This window comes from Coturnix japonica, chromosome 4 (genome assembly GCF_054131305.1).
Source record: "Coturnix japonica strain WE chromosome 4, WE-NBRP24, whole genome shotgun sequence".
Lineage (NCBI taxonomy): Eukaryota > Metazoa > Chordata > Aves > Galliformes > Phasianidae > Coturnix > Coturnix japonica.
This window is the reverse complement of record NC_140666.1, coordinates 53,423,708-53,442,632: the sequence shown is the minus strand read 5'-3', so window position 1 is coordinate 53,442,632 and position 18,925 is coordinate 53,423,708. Positions and strand designations below refer to the sequence as shown.

The window sequence follows — 18,925 nt, the reverse complement described above, 5'->3', positions numbered from 1 at the left end:
ACATTACCACTAATGTGACTTTAAATCTCAGTGTTTGAGTAAGTACAGAGCCGCTGCCAAGGCCTCCATAGCTATCTGTATCCACACACACACACTTACACAGACAACACTACATACACAGCACTACACATGAAGTAATTTTTAAAAGAGAAACAGAGACCCATACATGACATACACCACAAAACAATTTTAGGTTGAACAAAGCAAAATGGAAATGAGCTTTACCCACACTGGACAATGATTGTATGGCAATAAAATGCAAGCTAGATTTTATTCTCGCATAACTTTTGATTAAGAGTGTCGTTGACACAATCTATTTAAAAAAAAAAAACAAAAACAAAAACAGAACACACGCAGAAGCTTCATCTCTGCATAAGCATTTCAGATGATTAGCCTTTTGGGTTCAGGCACACGTAGAGTTTGTAGTAAATCTCTCTTTCCTAATGTTGTTCCTACACCACCTCCTACATACCTGTTGAATCCTGCTGCCTGCCTGCCACCTCTCTTCCTCTCCCTTAACGTCCAGTGAAGATAGGGTTAGAGCAATGTGCCACGGCAAAAGCAGCCTTCAGAGCCCAACACTGATGTGTCATCAGTGTGGGTCTTGCTACGCTAATTGTGCGTTAGAAAAGCATTGTCATGGCAACAAGGTTAGTTTCTGGCAGGCAAGGTTGGTGGGTTGCTTTAAAACGGAAGGCTATAGCCAGTTAGCCTCTGCATTACCATTATCGGGGTTGGAAAACATCCTACTTGCACTGGAGACGGTCTTTCCAATGTCTGCCAGAGAGCGCAGGTTGGACTTCTTGGTCTGGTGCCGGTGCTTCCTGAGCAGCGTGTAGGTGACTTTGTCCTTCATGTCTGGCTTCAAGAGCCCTGTCTCAATCTGATGGTCGACAATCATTTCTGTTGCACAGAAAAGGATGAGAGAGGGGAAAGAAAAATGAATCCCAAAGTCCAGAACTTGGCTACATGAAATGAGAGGAGAGGGAGAGAATGTTCACCATCCTTTTTTTATTTTTTTTATATATATATATATTTTTTAATTCCTTCCTCCCCATCTCAAAGCTACCACCAGATATCACCACTTGATTTCTAGTGAGAATCCCTTATGAACATTTTTTGAAACGTAAGCAGAATCTCCATGGAGGAAAACCCATCAGCCACCAACACGTAACTTTTCCACCAAAATCCCCTTCTTTTATTTTTCAAGCCACTAAGCAGGCTGCCAAACAACCCTTCACAGGACAAAATTGCTCTTAGCTCAGAGAAAGGGTTGCCCCAACCCTGTGTTGTGAAGTGCTATAGCTACCTCATGAGTTCCAGTGTGACTCCAAAAATAGCGTAGCTAAAATTCTACCGCCTTCAACAAGGCCTGAGTCACCTCATAGGCCCCTGCTAAAACCTAATCTATCTACGGGAAAAAGTCCCGGAGATGAGTCACCAATTAAATCTTTCACTCTTAGAATTGAAGTGAAATGATAGCAACTACAGATGGTAGAACCTGCTCCTGTTTTCAGAGGACATGTTATAGACCTTCGTCTTTAGCCTTAAACCATCATCAATCTGCAACTCACTGCTTGCTTTCCATCAGTTCTTTCCTCTCTGTTCCTTTCTCCCATATTTGAGGGGTAAAGGTAGCCTGACTTATTAAGAAAAAAAAAAAAAACCAAAAAAACCCTCTATTTTGCAATAAATTTCACATTAAGTTGTTCCCTTTATTACTTCAGTTAACATGTTATCCCCCAGGGGAAAGTGGCAGCTCTTATTTGTCTACTGGTAACTTTTATTTGTGCTAATAATAAAAGTTATGGGAAAGTGGAGGCAGAACACTCACCACACTTGCTAACTCAGTGAGGCAGAAAGTCATCTTCTATACGCTGCCCAAGAATTAATGCCTCTTCAAATCACTAGAGAAAAAAGCCTCAGACTTCCATTCCAACTCATAAAAGAATGATTATATACACGTACACAAAAACTTTATTTCTGTTAAGCGCTGTTTTCTGCAAGCTTTTGTTCATATTTTTGTTAGTGATCTTTGGAATGCTTCCTTCAGAACAACATGCCTTTCTTCATCAAGTTTATCCTTCTCCATCTGGTAAGTATTTATTCCTTTTTGTGCTTCTGACATAACACAAGCTATAACAACAGAGCTCTGTGAATTTTACTTTCCTGCCTGTCACTAGTAGAAATCAACAAAGTTATCATGATTAAATAATTCTGGAAACCAAGTCGGCAGGCTTCTTAGAGATCCCTCTGCACCTGAGTAAGGATTGGGACCCATAGCAGCATAAGTATAGCAGCATACACAGAACAGTAGAACAGCAACAGCAGCCACTAATTTGTAATTTAGTCTCCCAGAAATTACATTTAATTTCATCTGGGAGATGAAAAAGGTTATTCAAGGTGACATCTCAAAGTGACTTCAACCAGAATAATTTATTTTTTAAAACTTTGCAGTGCCACACACTGGGGTACACAGCCAAAAATACAAGAAGACAATGCCATCTCAAGCACTTACAAAAATAAGAAGCTCTAAATTCTGTAGGTAACATCTAATTCCAACTCTTACAAACTAATCCAACACTTGTCACTTGATAATACTATCTTACGCCAGGAAAATACTAAGCCTGAGTCCTGACATTAAGATTCAAAGCATTAAGTTCTGCAGCATTTTTATTTCATCTTGCACTTCTACACCTCTTCACATAATGCCTTCCAAATTCAGGATACTGTTTAAACGTACCTCCACTGGATGGCTCACTTCTCAGATTTATTTTCATATGACTTTCCACACGTCACTGGGAACATGGTATAGCTCCCAGCAATGTCATTAAGCATCATCCTGGGCCACAGCTATTTTGACTGCTATCCCATTCAGCAGAGGGAAGCATAAACTGATCCTGTGACTGCTCTTCATCCACCTTTGTCACAGAAGAGCACTTTTATTTTAAACCTGCTTCTAGCAGCCCAGCCTGCAAGTTCATCTGAAACCTGTCCATGATCCGACCACGAGCCCTAAATTGCAGCTGTTCTGCCCAAATTACAATACTTGCTGGGCATCCCTATTTTGAGCAAGGTAGCCTTTTAAATGCTACGTTTTCAGTAGTAAACATAAATTAAGTCAGTGTATGCCTTTCCTTTCAAAGGCGCATGGTAAATTTAGGATATCTACCTCAGGATCCAAATAATTCTATTTAAAAACAAAAGATAATCCAAAGCAAGCATAATTATTGGCGAAGCAGATTCTTTCACTCTTCTTCCTGAAATAAGAAAGCTTTCCCTATATTGGCTATCTTTCTCTGAATACTTTCTAGGTTTCTCCCTAGGAGGATTATTCCTTTGTTTTCCCCCTTTAATTGAAAAGTAGTGTTTTTATTATGCAGTGAAAATGGATGGGCTGCCTCAAACTCCTACCCCTAATAAGATGGGAAAAAGCCTGGGATTTTCTAACACTGTTATTTCACACTTTATTCCAGGAAGTCTTTGGCAATAATAAATTCCTGAGTATTTCGGTGAAAACAAAGAAGCAATAACAGTGATGCTCAGTTTCTTGCTTTTCAAAGGAAACTACTACAAAGACCGATTGTAAGCTGAAGGGAATTGTTTAGGGCAAGAGCCAAGGAAACTTACTTACCCACCACCTGAGGAAGAGAAGTGGCCTCCATATCCAGCATTATCGAGCCTTTCTCTATACACGTCCTTAACTCAAACAAGCTGTGTAGGGATAATGTGGCCACATGAGGTTTACTCCATCGCTCCCCACCTTGTTCTACCTTCTCCTCGAACTTTATCCACCTACAAAGAAATGAGACTGTATTAAAGTTGTTGCACCCTGTGCGCCTATCGAAAAGAAGCAAGACAGATGAAACATCGCAATATATCAATGAGTTCAAGCATACACATTTTCCCACGCATCTGTAAGACCACAAGTCCACAATCAATTTGCAAAGGCTTAATGAATTGGTATGTGTTAGTTGAGCAGTGATAATGCTTGTAAACTACTGCAAAGGAGAAGTAAAACACGTTATCTTTAATAGCTTCCACCAAGACTTAAGCTAACACCGTTTACCTCACATTTGCTCCAGGTCAAGAATACAGAGGTAGTTTCAACAACTCTGCTGGCACCTCCTTCCATCCCCAGGCCACACATCCAGCACCTAACCCAATCATGTCCAACCCACAGACAACCATGACCTAACCCAGTACATTGCATCATGTCAAGTAAAGCTCTACCACTGCTTAGCAGCTCCAGGTAATTAAACTGACGCTTAACTGCTCTGAAGTAGCCAGGAGTGCTGGAGAAGATGGGGGAAAAAAAATAAGAAATCAGCATTTCTGGAAATAGGGTGACTTACATTTCAATACTCAAATCTACACAATGTAATCTGAAAAAATCCTCTCCTGTTTAAGGAACTGAGTAAGGTCAGAGCAGGAAAAGTGTGAGATAACTACAGAGAACACTATGGCAGAAAAATCAGGAAACAGATCTCAGCTTTTACATTCCTCTACTTTCAGCTGCCCTTAACCCCTACCATAGCTCCCCCGGATAAGACTCAAGTCATCTTTAAGCATATGAGCAGAGGAAAAGCATCAAGGCTTTGCCAAAGACCCAGCAGACCAGCCACCAGTCTGGAGCACTGAACAGTACCAACAGGAGTAGGCTGGCATAAGGTAAAGAGCAGGGGAGAGAAGCACATCCCAAGTGGATCTGAAGATGCTCTGGAAAGGACAAGTGAACCACCAAAGGTAAAGACAGAAATTAAGTGTTTAGTTGTTTGATCTCCACTGTTTAATCATTTAACAAAGTGGGTCTGAAAAAAAACAAACCGGAAAGCTCATCTCTCTAGCTGAAGATTCACACAAAGGTTAAACAGGTTAAATACTGCTCTGTACAAAACACTCTTTACACCCCTAAGCCCGTGTCGTGACTGTGGGCAAGCAGGAGCTCTAGGCCAGGGATTGTGCCCCAAGCTCCGTGGCAGGGGCAGTCAGGCAGAGCACGTCCCACTGCTGCTCCAGGCTCCTGATGCTGCCAGCAAGGTACTGGCACAGAAGGCCATCTGGGGACTGCACACAGATCTGCGGGACAAAGAGAGGGACATTACAACTCTAGCCTATCTAAAAAAGGCAAGAGAGATTCCAGTGGCCTCTTCCCTTATTGAAGCACCTGGCTACAGCTTCACTGTGAGCACAGAGCGCAGGAGAAAGTGCTTCAGTGCAACTCAATTGCAAAGCAGAAGGTGCTCTAATCCTGTCCTGAAATACTATTTGTATTTCATTTGCTAAATGAAAATTCCACAGACTAATACAAGGGGATTATTAAGAAAAAAAAAACAAACATACACTTAAGGGTATGGAAGTTTGCAAAGTGGTTCAAAAGAATATTATTAACACCAAGTGAAATTATATTTAAACCTGAAAAATGTATTATTTTAGGATTAATCAATTATGCTTTTCAACTGCAATAATCTCTTTTGACACTTTGATTTTAAAAAGATGCATTTTAACCTAAGCAATGAGACTGAATTTAATCTCTTAGAAATAAGATTCTATTCTGTCCATCACACTTGAGCGTTTGCTAGGAAAGCGATGGGATTTGGGCATCTGCTGATCTGTGGAGTTCAGAGGGTATGTGCTGTATGTGTTTGTATAGTTGTCTGGGTAGATCAAGTCAAAAGCAGTGAGATTTCTTTACCCTGCAACAACAAAGGCTGCAAATTACAAAGGGTTTGTACCTTTGGTGAAAGTGCGTAATTCACAATTATCAATACTTGCTTTCTGTGCACTTTTCTCATTATAACACAAAGCTTCAAATCTGGTGGACCTGTCACCTGCTAGATTTAGCAGAGTCTCTCAGTTTCACTGACAGTTGCTCAGCTCTTCTAACATGTTACAGAGCATGGAATAACTGTTTCCCTCATTCTCAAGTCCCCTCTGAAGTCCTGATGAAGACCAGGTATGCTATTCCATATACAGATTACACCTAGAGAGATTAATATGAGCCAAACCTAAAATAAAGACAGCCCAAGCCACTTCCCAGGAGCCAAAGGTGCCACTCTGAAGGCAAATGTGGCTTTGAGGATATTGAAAAACGTGGTCACTCCTCATTACACCAAGAGAAATGAAAGATTCATTCCTGCTGCAATATTTTCCTAACTAACCTACCAGAAGATACAGTGCTACTGCACAAGTAACATCAACTATCCACCTCCCTTCTCTTTGATTGAGATTTGAGGACACACCAAGAACACCTGTTAACGTTTAGAAAATAAGCCTAAACATGCTGAGACATACATTCAGTACTTTGCATACTGTACATCTATGTTATGGCAAGAATCGTTCTCTTGCACCAGGTCACAGAAGTATCATTAAAAAACCAGGACAAAGTAGGTCACTATGTGCTAGCTATCAGAAATAAACAACCAAAAGACCATACATGAGACAAAAATTATTATTATTATTATTTTTTAAACATATCCTTCTGCAGAAAAGCTCACTCACACCCAGAAAGTTGCATGGGAAGTGGACGAACACTGGAAGAAAGTGCTTGACTTTTAGGGTGGAGGAGAGTGGAAAGGACAAAAGAGACAGTCGTAGAATTAAGGTTTGTATGCATTTAGGATTACACAAAGAACAGAGCTTCCTGAGTGCTGAAGGCAAAGCTGTCTGCACCCAAATGGTAACATGCTGTTTCAGGGCAAAAGCTAGAAAAAATTCTAGTAACCACATTAGAGAAAAAGTACAGTGTAACAAATAACATCCATGTTGATTTATGACTCTTGGACCTTAGAAACGACACTGCTGACTCCAGCAAAGTTGGTACTGTGGACTTCTGAAATCTGGAACATATTGGCCATCACCAGCTCCAAAGGGCAAAGATTTGAGAGAAAAATCTGCCATCAGTGCACTTGGCTGCCTCCAGAGTAACCTCTTACTCATATCTGCTAACCAGTATGCAGGACCCATCTATCTTATTTTTAAGGCTCTAAAATGGATTGCATAAAAGGCCTAATAATATTAGAATAGGAGAAGAGGTGAAGGATGTAAACATACTGCTTGAGAGAGCTTATGTAAAGAAACAGACCACAATTAAAGATTTAAAATGCCTATCCACCAGCTCACATATCTTTCATTCCTTTTCACTGTCATCTTACAATCTTCCTCCCATCTCCCTGCCTTGTAGAACAACAGTCCCCACCATGGTGCACACATCTTGGTTCCTTCATGTACTGAACTGGGCCTCAAAATACATGGTGGCCTCCAGATATTTCAGGACTTTCCCTTTGAATAGTTTGCACTGCATCCTTTAGCTATTGGTGAAATGCAACATACACACATTGGTGCAAGAACTTGTAATCAATTCACTTGATGTGGATGGATAAGCACCAAAAAAAGCCCAACAGGGAATACCTAGTGACCCAAACATTCAGGTTACCTTTAACAGCAATAAACCTTCCCTTTTACTCATCTATTTTGAATGCATTTAACACAGGGCTGTGTTACAAAACATTGTCTACACCAAGGATGTTCTTTCAAAATGTTTCTTTATCGTGGACCATGGCTTGATACCATCACTAACAGGCAAGAGGACCATGAAAAGGAATAGGACATCCTTAAGCCCTGGCCATGGGCTGACCTTACCTACTACCAGAAATGCATGCAGGGATGAACTGTAGCCTCTATACACCATGGCTGGAGCACAGATGGCTAAACTGATGTGAATAAAGAATGAAAACAACAAAAGACCTTTTCTGGAAGCATCTTTTAAACAGTACCTTACAGGTCCCTGACAGAAATTTTCCAAGACATATACTGGTTGTTTTTCTGCTGACCAAAATGCCTCTAGAAGGGATAGTACCACTTGCTAAACTCTGCTGATTCAAACACTTCTCTCCTGACAGTTTCCACCATAGTTCAAGTCAGACCCAACAGCTCCAGTGAGCTGCAGAGCAGGCAGCTCCTGTACCTGCTGAAGCAGAGATAGCCAGCTCCAGCTGGTATGTCCTGCAGCAGAGCCACAAAGTAGCTTTCAGCAGGTTTGGTTTTGCAAGATTAAGTCATTTCAGGAAGATACAGAAAAATCCTGAACAATCGTGCACCATGCAAGATCACCATCAAGAAACTAACACATCCAGGAAGATAGACAAGGTTAGAAACTACACTGAGCTTGAACATGGCATCTCCTCTTCAACAGTATGTAATATACACACATACTGTTAGAAAGAATTATATCTACAGCTCCAATCAGCACTTCTGCTGAAGATGTATAAAAACACAAAACCTGAAAGCATTTCCAGAGAAGGAAAAAAAACCCTCTTTCTCTCCAAACACCTGATGGTAAAAGAGCATCAACACATCCCCCTTTAAGTTCCTTGGAATCTAGAAGCAGATGTCTCTCAAGACTTATTTTGTGGTCCGTCATGCAGGACATAGCGTATCTTTCTCCTGATGGCTAGTATTTGTGGATTCCAGGAAAACAGAGCTCCCAGTATTAACATGGAAAAGAAGAAACCAAATATAGTGTTCAGTATGAAGAACATCATTGACATCTGAAGAACAGAACAGCCTTAAAACAAATTGTCACTAAAAGCCCTTAAAGATTTGCATGGGGGTGGGTTGTACACATGACAAAATGTAAGCACTGAACTAACGATAAGAGGCAAGAAAAGCAATAAAGGGAGAAAAGGATAACCAATAAGAATGGAGTTGAAGGGTAAAAGGTGAAAAGTCTTTAAATAGGCTCTGCAAGTGACAGAGAAGTAAAAATAAAGATAAGGGGGTAAAGGAGTAGGTGGTGGAGCAGTTCATCAGGTAAAGATTAAGGTAGCCAAACAAGGTGGACCTCTGAAGGCAGCAGGGGCCCTAAAGACTGGAAGGTGGTAAAAGGGCTTAGGAGAGCCACAAAAAGGGAAATGAAAAGCCCAGAAATAAGAGGGGGATTGAGAATAGGAAAGGTAAAGCCCTGGGCTGCTCACCAGCTAGTTAAGAACCCTCTTCTAGAAAAAGGTTTCAGGCCTTGACAGCATCTGAAGTTAAAAGCTTACCTTTCAAGGCAAGACCAAGAAAAATATTTTCAGTGTAGGAAAAAAGAAATCAACATCACAAGGCTAGAAGAGATAAACAGCAGCCTTTAGATCCTGAATCCTATCCAATGGCTCCTTCAGCATTACTCAGAAATAAGCTATAGATAACTTGAGTCAAATACAGCATAAAAAAACATTCCAGACCTAAACCAGCAGTGCTGAAGAGATGAGAATTTGGTCGAAAACCTTGAAGAGGGCGATTTAGACCTGCACTTTACACACATCCTGAATGATTTCCTCAGAAAAAAAGAAAACTTCAGGATCTTTCACCTATTTAAAATAAATTTTCATCACCGCAAGAGTAAAACTGTTCCAACTTGTGCTGTGTGGTGGAGCCAGGCTCAAATCTACTTTTGAGTAACTGAATTAAAAGTTTTAATTCACCTACAGATGTTCCATCCTTGCCCTAATATTGCCACTGTTTGTAAAGCACTAGGTAAGTCCATATGGATTTTAACTCTCCATATACAACTCACTCAAATAAGTCTGGCACTCCAGTTTTTCTAGACTTGGTTTTAAATTCACATATAATCAAATCCTTGAATTTGCTCGTTTATCCAAGAAAGATAATTTCACCCATAAAGGCTCTTTCCTATGGATTTCCCAAGCCATCCTGCAGTATGGACATTACCACCAGTAAGGAATTCCTAAAGAGGAATTTTCCATGATGTTTTTGAGGTAAAGGAAAACCAACCCACCTTGCAGTCTCCTTCCATTCCATTTCTTGTCCATCAACGGCCAGAAGCTCATCCAGCTCCGTGAAAAGCTGCGGGGGTGCTGGGCTGTCGTCATCTTCTCCCAGAATGAAGCGGACACGTTCAGCAGCAGGGGAGACTGCAGAGGTGAAAATACTGCGGTTAACAGCCTGAGGGATGACCAGGGACATGCGGCTCCTCTCCTTCCCCTTCTCCCCAAAGCCATTCAGTTGTTTCTCCAAGCCGTCTTTGCCGTTTGACATCCTACTCGTGGACAGAGGGGTGTGAGCGAGGGTCTGTATATCACCCTCTCTTCCCTTCCTCGCCTCTCACTTACTTCTTAAAAACTTTACGCTGGGAGTAAAGTTCAGGAAAACTTGCCTCTTTCTACAGTCCTTAACTATGTTACAGCAATTTGCAGCCCTTGTAAAAAAAGAGCTATCAAGCTCAAAACCAATATGCTCTATGGTGCATGCCCAAGGACCTTTAGTACTCTGATCAGCTGAGATCCTTAGCCCCCTTTTTTATATGACGTAAAACCAGTTTCAGCCAAACTGTTTTGGGGCTTATTGTGGCAGCATCCCATAGCTGGCTTTCCCCCTCCCTGCCAGCCCAGCTCACGCTCTCATTGGCCCACAAGGCAAGCCATAACCTTCCCAGACCTATTGCTAGAAAACACAGGAATATTTAACAGAAAGTTTGTCTCATATATACATGAAGAATGTGACCAAATGCATTTAGTCAGGCACCAATGAACTGAAAAAAAACAACTGTACCACCGGGAACAGAGTTGCCCATTTAGGCAAAAGGAATTATAGCCAAACACATGCTCTTCTGGTAGTACAAGTGAAATTCATCTGTGCTTATAGTAAAGAAAAATTAGCAGAAGCTCCTTCCTAGTTAAGAAACAGACGCAACTCAAACAAGTGAAAATATGGCTGTATGCACGCCAAGACAAAAGCGCATCTCCCAAAGGCATCTGAAGCTCGTGCCCCAAGAGCAGCATCACTGGAGGACTTCTTGGGGTCTACAGCTTTTTCCTTATCATATCACTTTAAAATGAAGGTGTGATACTGTGAAATTTTAAGACAGACATTTTCCTGCTGAAGTGTTTATTAGCAGTAGAGTTAAACAGCAGACCATGAACTTTGAACGGTTCTGCTAGAAACTCCTTTCTTTTCAAAAGATCAGCTGTCTCTCTGTTGCAATATAATTAATTACACCAGTTGTCCAGTCAACACTGATTCTTCGAGGGTAAACAAAGTCTCAGCGTGTAATGTGAAAAATGAACCAGGAAGAAACATACCCTTTCCTGTTTTGTCACATACCTATATAAATATATTATATACACACATGTATAATAACAACAACAACAATAACTTCCACAGCTTTCTTCTTAAATTATTATGCAAGAGTTGATGCAAAAGCATTCCTTCACCAGATGATGCTTCAACAATAAAAGAGTCTTTTTTCATTTGAAAATGTATTGACAGTCAATGTAACAAACTGGTATTTTTGTACTTGGTGATGTTTCAGGTTCTTTTTTTCTCATTACACTGGTTTTAATGCTGCCAATCACAGCAATATAGCAGTAAGAATAAACCTCACCAAAGGGAATACTTTTCCCCCAAAGCTTGGGAGCCAACTGAAGGTTTTGCTCAAGCAATTCAGAATGCTCTTGCAATGAGACAGAAGACCGAGCTTACTTCTGAAAGCAATACACTTCTAAAGACAAGAAGTTTAGCAATCTAAGGTTTACCCTAAAACACCTACAGGCATTAGAGGCCTGGTTGTAAGCTAGGTCCATTTACCAGCCTCCATCTCCATCCAGCCTCTGGCTTCATGGGACAGGTGCAGAAGAGATGGCACAGCCTGAAGATGGGTTCTTGGGTTAATTGCTTTGGTATTTAGCACTCATATACAAGCACTACTTCCTACAAACTTTTTTTCAGATATGTTTCTCAGGATCTATGATGTGCATAATGAGTACTTAATTACTCAGTTTGGGTGTAACAGATGCTCTTTACAAAACAGTTCCAAAATATCTGCAAACACATAACCTTATGCATGAAAAATGTACTTGCAATTATAAAAGCAATTTGAACTAAAAAAACTGCATTTAAACACATTTAAAAATCAACATTAGTATAAAGAATTAAGATTTTCCTATTCTAAATACCCAATTAAGCATCACACTTGAGCTTGTCGTCCATGCAGCCAGCTCAAATCAACCACTGGCACCAGGATTTTGTGCTGAAACCAGCATATCTAAGCACCAGAAGGCAGGTCTCAAGTGCCACACCACTTTGGCTTGTACAAAATCACTCCATCACTCAGTGCCTTGGTTTCCCATGGCCAAACCCCATCCTCCCTCCTCCTGCTCTGTTCAAACCACACGTGCTTCAGGGCAGAGATATCTCACCATGTGTACATATGGAAAACATCTACTAAAACAGAGTCCAAAGTTTCAGCTAAGTTATTTGAATACCACTGTACTAGTGGATTGCTTATAATCTAACAACCTTACCCCCCACCCCCCATTTCTGAAATGCTTCAGACATGAGCATGTACAGAGATATGCGCAGCCTCCACAACAAACTACACAGATAATAAAGATGACACCTGTCCAAAAGAACGCCAAACAGCTGATAGCACAAACTTGCATGCTTCTGTGATATGCTTTCAATTTATCTACAGAACAACCCTAGGAAGCAGCTGCTATTCTGCTATTCGATGGTTTCACAGTGACAGAAGGGGTCTAAGCAAATGAAGCCTCAGCTCTTGCTGATGGTGTCTAAACTCTGCTGTCATCCTCCAGATGAAGAGCAAGACCTGATGACACAGTACCCAGAAGTCCCATCAGCTTTCCTCTCAAGACACTTCTTAAAATTCTTCACAGGGTTTAAATATCACAGCTAGAAAAGCCATAAAATGGATTTATATCTAACAGCTTCAAAAAGCAACTTTGAGCACAGCAAGGGGCTGGTGCATTCAGAATGCAGTAAGAGGGAGCTTCTAGAACTGCTAAAGGTACTGGGTGAGGGCAACAAGAAAATTACGTTGTTTCCCTCATTTTGAAGTGGTTGCTATTACTTGGAAAAGTTACTCTGATGACTGATCCTTTAGCATGGAAACTCCACAATGAGCCTCAAAATTTTGTTCACTGGGCTGTATCCTAAAATGAATTACAGAGATGCTCTCTATCTGGACAGGCATCTCAAGTCACTCCTTATTTCCCCCCACCCCCTCACCACCACCCCCCATAATTTCAGATTAGCTGCTTTTAGCACAAAAGATAAGGTTCAAAATCCAATTAAGGAACTTGCTGGGTCACAGGTCTCCCATGGCTTTACTTTACCACATGGTCTTTATTGCGATTTTGTAGGTTAATGGGCCGTTTATGGGTTGTTTATGTGCTCTTTAGCAAGGAGAACATATTTTCATCCTAATCTCCCCAGTGAACACTGTGTGCTAAGCGCCATGCGGACAGCTGAGTATCAGGCTTAAAGCTGGAGACCAATTACCCTGGGGAGTGAACCCTGCAGACCTCCCCCTGCCCGACCTTTGAGCACTGGCCTCGCCAGGCCTTGACCATCACCTTCACTTCCATCCACACAACCCAGCCAGCCTGAGAGCTGCTGAAATCAGCACCGGTAGCTGCCCAGACGTCTCTTCAGCACTGTTTTTATTGCAGTCTCATTCAAGAAACAACCTGATTATAACAGACATAAGTATTGAAGAAAATGATAATCCACAGATTTAGATGGTTAGGATTATGTTTTCCCTGAATGGGAGAGGAATTAAGGTATTGACTGCAGATGGCAGAATGCTCCAATGCAACACTTAAATATGGGTAGGGACGTCCAATAATGGCACCTCTTAGCCTCCCCTTTTCCCTTTTCTCATGCTAACTAAAAAGCAGTCCATGAAGTGGCTTATACAACAAATCGCTCACTGAAGAGAACGAACACATCAGCAGTTTCTCCTAGTTCAGCTCAGGCCAATTACGAGTACAATTTATACCCTCAGGTTCCCAAAGGCAAAATCAATTTCCATCAACACTGAGAAATCTCAGGGAGAAATATAGAGAGACATCCTAGCATGACAGCCTCAGACAAGGCTACAGCTGAACTCTCCAGCCCCACTTGTGCAACTGCTGGCTGTTGTGGAGCCCTCTCTCACCGCCCAGCTGGGGAACAAGGCAAGCGGGCTGCCCACAGGGCTCTCTGTTGCTCCTCAAAGTACTGGGGGCCCCATGACAGAAGTACATGTCCTGAAGTCCTCCCATGCTCCAGTGCCTCGCTCACAGTGGGCACAAGGCAACGTGACAAGGAAGTTGGTTGCAATCCTGCCTCCAAGCGTGACAGGACTCCTTTGAACTGGAGAGCACTCATTTGTGAGGATGCATAACTGAACCAGGCCTCCCCAACCCAACATCTACTGCTTTCTCTGAGTGTTTTTCCCCTTTGTTTTAACCAGCAGTGTCTCTGAATGCCATTCCAACTCGCACCTCAGCCAACAGCTTCCTCCACTAAGACCAAAGAGCCTATCTGATACAAAGAACTCTCTTTCAAGTGCAGCAATGGCTATAAATACCCCCAAGAGACCTGCTGTAAATCCCTCCTCAAAGCCTGAGGTAACATTATCAAACAGGGCTATTTGTAAAACATGCTTTCCAAACACAGTCATTAAAACAGGACATGATTACCCTCCCATTAACTCCTGGGGCTGCCCTCAGTCCAACAGAAGTCAGTTCAAATCAGTTTGAAGTCAGAGTGAGTAGTGGAGTTAAACACCTGTGGCAGAAGCTTTTATCAGATTTGAAGTGGTTTCCTTGCTCATTTACCTGATCTTCCTTCCAAAACAAATCAATTAACATTAAACAACTTTAATTCTGCACGCTAATGTCTATACAAGACCTCATGCCACTCAATCTTTTCCCCGAGGATTTATACCTTTGATAAGCTCCCATTCACATTCCTGAGTGCTCTCGCATAGACCTGCCCTGGTGTTTAAACACTTACACACACTCCAAGAAACCATTCAAGAGTCAATTGCTACTAAGAAAGATGACAATCCCCCCCCCATGTTTTTGTCAACATTACTAATGAGAATGAGATACCAGGCAGTTTTCACAAACCACTGACCACCACAGCCACATGATTTTCTGCCCAAGTGCATTAGCAGCTTCCCAGCCCCAGCAGCTGGCACAGCCCACTCTATCCAGAAGTTTTTCTCCTTTCTGCCATGCTGCCACAGCACAATACTTTCCTGAAGCTTCATGCCTAGGAGGTAACAAGAAATGAGACACAAGCACAGAGCTCTGCACAAAGGCAAAGCTGCTCCTAAAGAGTGGAGAATAGAAACTGTGGCTCCCTTAATTGTGGTTCTCCCTTCACATACTTGCAGCTGTAATGCAGACTGCAAATGCTTACTACTACCTTCCCTTGACCCCCTTTCACGACAGGGGTGTAAACAGAAGCAGCAGTAACCTGGACCGGTGTGATTAAAACCTGACTGATAAGACAAGAATTCAGGTTATCTTGATTTCACAGCAAGATTTTTGCTCTGCATCTACCCAGCCTGATTGGTATAGGGAAGGTAGCTCAGCTGCACAAGGTCAGTGCTGAATTCCCAGCTGCCCAGGTGCTCTCACAGGTGACAGAATCCTCAGACACCACTGCAGTAGTCAACTCCATACAGACTGACTCATGGGATCAGCTTCACAGAAACGCCTTCACCTTGCAACGATGCTCAGGGATGACACACTGGGCTTCTGTTGTCTATCCAAGACCTCGTGTCTTGTACAGACAATAGGTACAGAACGCACCTCTGGGTAATGAACTCTCCAAACAATCTCTAAGCCAGTGTTAGCAAGTTCTTTCCTTACAGAGAAAAATGCTCCTTTCTGACCTTGCACAGTGCTGCCTGGATATAAGGCAGATCAGACTTGCCTGTAGGAAGAGCTTGGCAGCTGCACTCATCTTGCTCACTACTACAGGTTGCAAAAGTGGAGAATGATATTCAAGTTTCTTGATCCATTCTGAAGCAAATGTCCTGCATCTCCTGACCAACACATGAAGAATAGCACTGACTACCTCTTGAGTAATGCACTTTTGCTGAACTGTTACATTGCATGACTGTATATGTTCTATCGTAAGCTGCTCAGCAGCGTATGGAACACCTTAGGTCTTTGACCTACCAAAAATCTTCAGTATTTGACAAATGCTTACTAACAACATATTCGCTCATCTCCCAGAAAAATGGCAGCCTATCACTATGATTTGCTGAGTAGTCTCAGCTGTCTTCATCTTCAGCGCTGTTGGGTTAACATACAGAACTCAAGCCTCAGATATTTTATAGAAATTTTACAAGATGATAGAAAAGCACAGAAAAAAACAACATTCCAAAAACCTCCCCGCACAACTCATTCATTACAGATAAAGACAAGGAGACAAGGTGAGCAATAGGGACAAGAAGCCTGGCAGCTTCAACATAGAAAGCGCTGCCTAAAAAAGAAACCCCACTAATTCTGAACACAGTTACAATGGAGAGATCGTGGTATGCTATGCCACTCATCTAGGAACCTTTCCCAATATTATTCCATTTAATTATTCCACAGGCAACTATTTTCAGCGACTGGTGTTTGCTTTTTTCAGCTGCTGACAATGAAAATAACAGCAACACGTCAGGAGAAGAGGCAGTTGCATGTTCATAACAGAATGCAATGTTAGCAGTATTTCACAGGTACACGATCAGCAATTTGAGCCAGTCCAAATATTTAATAAATTAATCACTAGTCTTTGCTCACTCAAACCCACAGAAGGTTCCGCTGATTTCAAGGTGCAGAATCAGGTGCGTGTATACTGTACTGTTCTCTATGTGCAGGCTGCACTGGACTGAAAACACACATACAGTTGCTTAACTTAAGGAAAACTTAAGGAAAAAAAAAAAAAAAGAAATAAAGAAAAGGAAAAAAAAAAAAAGGATTTTTATTATTATTTTCTTATTACTTTTTAGATTCATTTAGGGACATTTTTCATTATACGAAAGGCAACAACACTTCCTTTTATTAAACAGCCAGCCCATGCTCCTGTACAGGTCACAGGCTATGGTAACAAACCATACTGTTTGTAACTCCAGCACTACATAAACTATATAACAAGCAATTCCTTACAAAGCGCAGATCACAAAGGTCTCTTGGCTCGTCCTGGAGGTCAGGCATCTTACTTAAAGCTGGGTAAAACTGCTACAGCAGCACATTTTTAAGAAGCTATTACTGAGCAATTGCCAAAAAGAATTTAATAAAGAAAAAGCCACATATAGAGAAAGCCTGGCTTTTCTTCTGAGCTTTATAATGATTCCCACTGTCATACAGATATGGGATGCTGTCTGGAATCACACCTCCCCTGAATTCAAATAATAGTGAAGAGTCCAGCTAAACAATTTAGCAGCACAGTGGCTGCCATATATAGCAAAGATCAAAAATTGCTTCCTAATTCTCACTGATTTTCTTTGGCTTTTCTTTATTTTCCTTTTTTAAAACAGTATGGCTTTTGCAGTCTGTTTGCAGAGATGTGTGCTGCTTTAACTCCCTGTAGTCCTGCCAGAGTCCTATTCTAGTACCTTAAATGTGTCATTAATCACATTAACAAACACGTGTAGTGTCCCCACTACTTCCAATGGCGTTAATAATAACACAGCTTGTGCACAGACCAACTACTCAATGTAAGCTAGCACAAGAAAACTCCTATTCCCTTGTTTAAAAATAATAATAATAATAGCATTTCCCTTTTCAACAAGGTGCATCTCTCTTCAAAAATATTTTTAAAGCTGAGATGCAGTTCCCTTCCAACAGTCACAAGAGTCCTGCAGAACTATTCATTCACTTTTAGATTTACCACTGGTAGTTTACCTGCACCCCCTTTGTTAGGTATATGATGATGAGGATGCAGTAACCTTTTTAAGGATACAGACATAACAACTCCAGACTCTCTTTCTGAATTTAGGCTTCTATGCATTGACAAGAAGAAACAGCCTTCCTTTCCCTCTCTGTGCTGTAAAACCAACCCTCCGGCTGCAATAGACAAATTTTATGCCTATTAAGCTCTTCTCACAACAGGATCTCATCATTGTCTGTTTGTCCAGTTCAATCAATCTCGACATCAGCTCTGACCATTTCAGCACTTCTAAAAGTCTTCTTCAGTGAGGGCAGAACCACAGAGGAAAAAAGCTAAGAGCAAGTACACGAAAATGTTCATTTTTTATTCCTTCATCTTTTGTGTGTACTGAGCCCTTCATCCCACGTGTTTTTCAGCAGTGTCTCCAGTTGAAATTGAGCTGATCTCTGCTGCCAGCCAGTATTTCAAAGAGTACTGGATGTCTCTGGCACTTTTTGTTTTCAACTCTTTCCATTCCTCCCCCCCTGTTTAAGATGTTGCCAAATACCTCATCCTCTTCAAGCATAGAGGGGAGAAAGGTGTTAATATTCCTTACAGTCGCTGCAGAAGACCAATCAGTGTTATGACAGCAATTTGCATGCACCAAGAGGGTTCTGCAGACTGTTATGTATCATAACCTGCCTTGGTTCCAACATGGTGGTGCAAAGACATGTCATTCTGAGACCACAGGTTCTTGTTAGCTATGAGGCTTAAAAGCACTATTACTGCTGAGGGAAGTAAACTGGACTTGATTTTTCCAATGTTCTGTACACCAGGCCATTATTTACACAATAGGTACCAACAGCTTGGTCCCATCTGACTGATTCCAGTCCTCACAGGTGTAAATGACATGAGTCAGTATTCATCAGTAGGCACAGTTTTGAGCAGTAATGAATAGAGTTCTCTTGCTTGGCTTGAATAGAATCACAGAATCATTAAGGTTGAAAAATCCTTCAGCCCAGAAGGCTGACAGTATCCTGGGCTGTATCAAGAGGGGTGACAGCAGAGCAAGGAAGATGACAGTCCCTCCCTACTCCACCATTATGAGGCCCCCTGTGTAGGGGATATTCCACCATTATGAGGCCCCCCTGTCCAGATCTGGACCCCCAGCACACGATGCAGCCTTACCAGTGCCAAGTATAGATAATCACCTCTCTGGTCCTGCTGGCTACGCTATTTCTGGTAGAAGCCAGGATGCCACTGGCCT

General features: G+C 41.7%; 1 protein-coding gene across 11 annotated transcripts in view; it reads right to left on the bottom strand.

The window, feature by feature from the left end:
- Positions 1–18,925, bottom strand: part of SLC4A4 (solute carrier family 4 member 4) — a 214,631-nt gene that overhangs the window by 83,064 nt on the left and 112,642 nt on the right. For 7 of the 11 annotated variants that reach the window (XM_085546823.1, XM_015861475.3, XM_085546819.1 and 4 more), the window contains 3 exons: positions 9,782–9,917; positions 3,635–3,795; positions 724–903 (listed from right to left, as the gene is read on the bottom strand). In XM_085546823.1, the coding sequence (XP_085402949.1) occupies positions 724–903; positions 3,635–3,795; positions 9,782–9,917 (477 nt within the window). Of the gene's footprint in view, positions 1–472; positions 626–723; positions 904–3,634; positions 3,796–9,781; positions 9,918–18,925 lie in introns of those variants that run through there. The other 4 variants (XM_085546820.1, XM_085546822.1, XM_085546827.1 and 1 more) reach the window with 2 other exon arrangements.